Genomic DNA, 5,000 nt, shown 5'->3' with positions numbered 1-5,000 from the left:
TTGGTTTTTACACCGGTACGCCCGTCGTCGTCGTCGTCATCGTAGCGGGCATCCACCTGGAGAGCCGAACCATCCCTCGCTATCCATCCCCTCTTCCTTTTTCGGCCTTCTCCTTTCCTCGCCACATTTATTGCCATCGTGTGTACGGCGTACGCCGGCGGGGCCACGCGCTCGGTTCCTTTTTTTGTGCCACTCCGTAAAACGGGATCCTTCTGTCACGAACACAGACAGAGCTATGCTGTCGCTTATGTTGAGCATAGCACCAGCAGCAGCAGCAGCAGCAGCACCGTCGCCACCACAAACACTGCTGGACCGGATTTTCCTCTCGGCTTTCCTTCGGCCCGGCTTCGGCTCTCGCGGCACGCCTGCCTGGCACAGCCAGAACTTGCCGCTTCGGTCGCTTTTCCTCTCGGCCAAGTCTGACGCCAACCACCGTCTAGGGAAGACGTCGTCCGTCGTACGTCGTCCGTCGTTGTTGTGTTCGCTCTGCTCCACCTTTAAGACGTTCCCCCTTTTGCTTAAACTGGAGTCGAAGTCGAAGTCGGCGTGTCCGTGGTCCGTGTCGTTTTGCGTGACGTAAAATGTTGTACGGAGGTGGTGGTGCTCGCAAGGATAAAGTGTAAGCTTCTCCCGTCCCTTACTCCCGTCCCTTTTTGGTGGTGAATTCCGTCCAGTCCAGAGCCGAAAGTTGATCGATTAACCACAGACAAACCGTGGACCGTGGGCGAGGCGCCTCGGGGGAAAGTTGGTGGAAAATTTGGGGTGGCATTTTTGTTGTCGTCACCGTAATCGGGCGCGCGCGTGTGTGTTCGTGGTGTGCGTGGTGTGCGTGGTTGTGTTTGAATTTGCATACTAAAGTACTAGTGAGCGTAGCTGCCGCTGTGAAAGCGCTAAAAATAAAACAAACGAAAAACCGGGAACGAAGCTTTCCGTCGGTGCGGCCCCAGACGCGGCGCACATGGCCGAGGACTGTTAAAGGACTCGTCGCGTCGTTGTTGTGTAACGCGCTGCTTGTGTGCCTTTGTGTGGATTATTAGGATGCTTTTCTTCGGGGTTTATCGGTGATTAGAGCGATGGCGTGGTGATGATGATGGTGCGATGATAGTACGGCTCGCTGGCGAGGACATTCACAGACTAGCAGACGTCATCAAGCGACTGCTGCTCATCTCTGTGGTTCCGTTTCCGTTCTGTATTGTGTCGTACGGTTTCTTATCTCAAAAAGTAGGCTATGCAGCAGAATTGAGAGACACCCAGCAAGCCGTGATAAAAAAGGATATTTTGACAACACAATGGCCACCGACTCGATGATGATGTTGCGCCGCCAGTGAGGTGGAAAGATACGCACAAAACGTGGCATAAAGGGCGGCCGCGATCACGACGTCGTCGTCCTCAAGAAGGGAGCGAATTGCAACACTCAGCAACTCCTGTTTGTGCTTGTGCGTGCGTGCGTGCGTGTGTGTTTGTGTGTGCGCGTGTGGGGGAGGAAAGGCTACTAGCCACCGCCACCGTATTCGCCCAACATTCACCACCACCACCCCAATACGGCCAGCACCATCGCGTACTCACGAGACAGCCGCCAACAGCCGCGGGTTCCTGCAGCAGCACCAGGAGCAACAACCACCGCCGCCACCACCGCCGCTGAGGAGATGTTGCTCTTTCAGATACTAAAGTATTGATTTTCATCCACCAAAAACGCCACCACCCACCCTCCCATCACCAAGGCACACGCACAGCTTTGCAAACTCTCTCCCAAGCACACACATACACACCGACGAGACGCAGAAGCACACGACGCACTGGCGCGGAGTGCGCACATGCGAAAATATGCCGGATCGCCTATCGCTCCCCTAGGCCCTAGAGTCTAGGGTTATGCTACTGCTGCTGCCGCTCTCTACTCTAGGCAGGCGACTAGCGAAAGTAAAACCATCCGAGCGAGCGTACCACACGGCGCGCTTTGGAGCAAAAGGACGAAGGATTTTGATGTCCTGAAATTAGTCAATGAAATGTGCGCCTGCGGTGTGTGTACGTGTGCGTGTGGGGGAGAGATTCCTGATTTTCACTCTGCTTTCGCCATCATTACGAATTATCCTAAAGTGCACACCCAGCAAGGATCAGGCGGGAGCGGCTTTTGTTTAGCTTTTTGTTCGTTTTTCCTTTTTATTTTGCCTGACATTTTTTTTTTATTTTGCGCTTTGCGTGTTCGAGTTTGTTGCGTGCTGGGTATAGCTCCATTTAGTATTGTTTATTTGCTGTAGCTGAGTGTGTGCGTATCCTTTTTTGTGTTTTTTTGTATGCTTTTGGTTGTTACCTTTGTGTTTTGGAATCCTTAAGGCCTGGATTTGTGTCTGGAACTCAGAAAAAAAACTCTATTGTATCACATGAAACCGAAGTGGAATGCCGATTGCATCGCAGTAGCCATCGCACGGTTTTGCGTTTTATTTAGTGAACGTTTCGGTTGCATTTTTTCATTTCTCCGGCTCATTCATCCTCACCTTCAGGCAAATCTTTCCGTTCGGCAATACACTAGAGTAGACTAGAAACTGAATCCTGCTTGTGGAGAGTGTTCCATATACAACAAAAATTGTGCTTGCGTGTACGTGTGCATTTTGTTTCTATTTACGTTTGATTTGTTGTGTTGCGTTGTGCTTGCAAGAGAGAGTGTTCTGTTGGCGAAAGTAAACGAATCGAACATAAACCCCAACCGGCAAGATGATTATCTGTATCTCAGGATTTATTATCGGTCCAAGGTAGCTTGTTTTATTTTTTTTTTATTTAATTTTCATTTCACTTATTACACCATTTTTACCTTTCATTCCCTTCCTTCAGTTTAACATTCTTTTTGTTTCAGCACTTAATGTTAAGGTCATTCGCGTCATTGCTTTCCCATTCTCGGGTTCTAGCGGGTTCCCGCATATAAAGTCACACTTTTCCGCTTGGATGATTTTCCGCTGGATTCGCCTTTTCACCTGAAATCCCTCACTTCCCACAGTGACGCACGTAGAGAAGGAGGGCTGCTTCCTATCTACCATCGAGGTGTGCTAAGGGATCGGGCTCATAGCAACGGTGCCAACGGGTGCTGGGCTGACCGGCATAGTGTAGCCTCAATGCGCGCACATCCCATGATGAAGGCATTAAAACTAGGGCCTCGCAAAGGGAATATCTGGTGTATCTAGATGCTCACCCTCCTGTTTATCCTCTGCACCCCTAGAAAATGAGACAACGCACACCGAGTGGCGGTTACACCAACGTCGTCGTCGCATCATTCGCGTGAACACGGAAGTGTAGAACCAAAAAATGGAGGAAAACCTTTTTAAACTCGACCTCCTCTCCGTGGCTTTAACATCATCACTTTGTGCGTTCGATGTTGGTTTTTGGAGGATCGGTGCGCGGCACTAATTACCACGAGGCTCGAGGCACAATAAATATCGTTCGCATTAATTGGGCTACGGAAACCGCGTGCTCAAGAGAGCCTTCAGGGCTTCTACATTTGATAAAAAAAAATCCCCTTTCAGAACCATTCTTGCTGCTCCTGCTGCTGTTGGTGGTGGTTCGGTCTAATGGACTCGGACTGAGAGCCGGCAAGCAGCAGAAGGGGAACCCAATTTTCATAATTTCCAAGCCCCGTGCAAACGGCATACCGGCCGGATGGCACCTGGTGTTAAACACATTCAGGACATTCAGAAGTAAATATTACATTGTCACGATCCGTCCGACCGTCCGTGGTATGTAGTCCGTCGTAGCTGGCGAACCAAATTTCCAGTGTCATTCCGAGAATTCCGGCCAGCATTTTTTCCTGTCAACCGGAAATGGAATCGGATCTCTTCGGCCTGCTCTGTTACCTGGCACCACCCCCCGTTGCTACCATTTTCCCGCTCTGCATGTGTTCGGGAAGTTCCTACATTCCGGCCTGTCCGTTATGCAATCCCTTCCAGTGTGACGAGTGTGCGACAGCAGACGTACTGGAATGCTAGACTTAAAAAGGGGGAGGCCACCCTTTTCAACCTTCGCTCCGCTTTGGGGTGAAATAGGTCTGTGAAACATGCTGTGCTTTTCTTGTGATTGTAACGCTATGCAGCTAGTTAAATTAACTGAAAAAAGAGAGCCCAGCTCTCATAGAAAGGAATTCCATATTCGAAGCTAAAAACATTTCAAAACGTTGCGCAAAAATCGATATCAATATTAGAGTTTGAGTGGTTTTCCCACCCCACCAGCTGGGTGACATTTTTACAATCATCGTCCGATACACACTCTCTCCAACCTGCCCCCCCTTTTTCGAACATCCCCACACATCACCGGAAGTGGCCCATTCGACCAGCGTTCTGCCCATAAAATACGCCTCCAGCCGCCTGTCTGGCGCGTCAGATTCAGTGAGTATCGCTGCTGCTCCTGCTGCTGCTGGCAAAAACGAAATCACTCACCCTGACGCCATTAAGCGAGTCGATGGGGGCGTGCAGAAGGTTCGGCGCAGGTTACATGGGCCATGCCAAAAACCCATTTCGCTCACCAACATGGCGCGGACCGCATGACGCAGTTAGAAACAGGAATTCCATAAATAATCGCACCCCCCTGTGACATGCAGTCCCACATATATTTTAACTCGCCCCAAACACATGACCTCTGCAAAACCCCTCAAAACAAAGCGCATCGTGTTGAGGGAGGTGAGTGCTTCGCTTACGGAACTGCCTGCGAACTAAAACCGCAGTAGAACCGGTGTATCATTTTCAGCTCTAGCTAATTAGAAGCTTCTTTTGGAGAAGGTTTTGGCTTCGAACGATATGTATTTCCGACAGAACACGACGAAACATAAGCCCGTTGTGGAGTATGTTCTCAGTTGTAGCCCTTTCACTCATAAGAAATCGTAAGGTGCTGTTGAAAGCTTCTCTCAAACGGAGAACCACTGATAGCGATACGGATCAAGCGACGGATTCCCTCCGAAAAAAAAAACCCACGGTGGGATATATGTTTGAGTTTTCATTTGCGGTAAGAACGAACGCGGCGGC

General features: G+C 50.0%; 1 protein-coding gene across 4 annotated transcripts in view; it reads left to right on the top strand.

Annotated features, from left to right (window-relative positions):
• Positions 1-5,000, top strand: part of LOC126576023 (IQ motif and SEC7 domain-containing protein 1) — a 135,473-nt gene that overhangs the window by 108,601 nt on the left and 21,872 nt on the right. Inside the window, exon 1 of one of the 4 annotated variants that reach the window (XM_050237091.1) lies at positions 480-1,669. The exons of the other annotated variants lie outside the window; for them this stretch is intronic. Within the exon in view, the coding sequence (XP_050093048.1) occupies positions 1,647-1,669 (23 nt within the window). The 5' untranslated portion in view covers positions 480-1,646. Of the gene's footprint in view, positions 1-479; positions 1,670-5,000 lie in introns of those variants that run through there. 4 annotated transcript variants of the gene reach the window in all.

Source organism: Anopheles aquasalis, chromosome 3, assembly GCF_943734665.1.
Source record: "Anopheles aquasalis chromosome 3, idAnoAquaMG_Q_19, whole genome shotgun sequence".
In the NCBI taxonomy this organism is placed as follows: domain Eukaryota; kingdom Metazoa; phylum Arthropoda; class Insecta; order Diptera; family Culicidae; genus Anopheles; species Anopheles aquasalis.
This window is presented reverse-complemented; position numbering and strand designations above follow the sequence as displayed.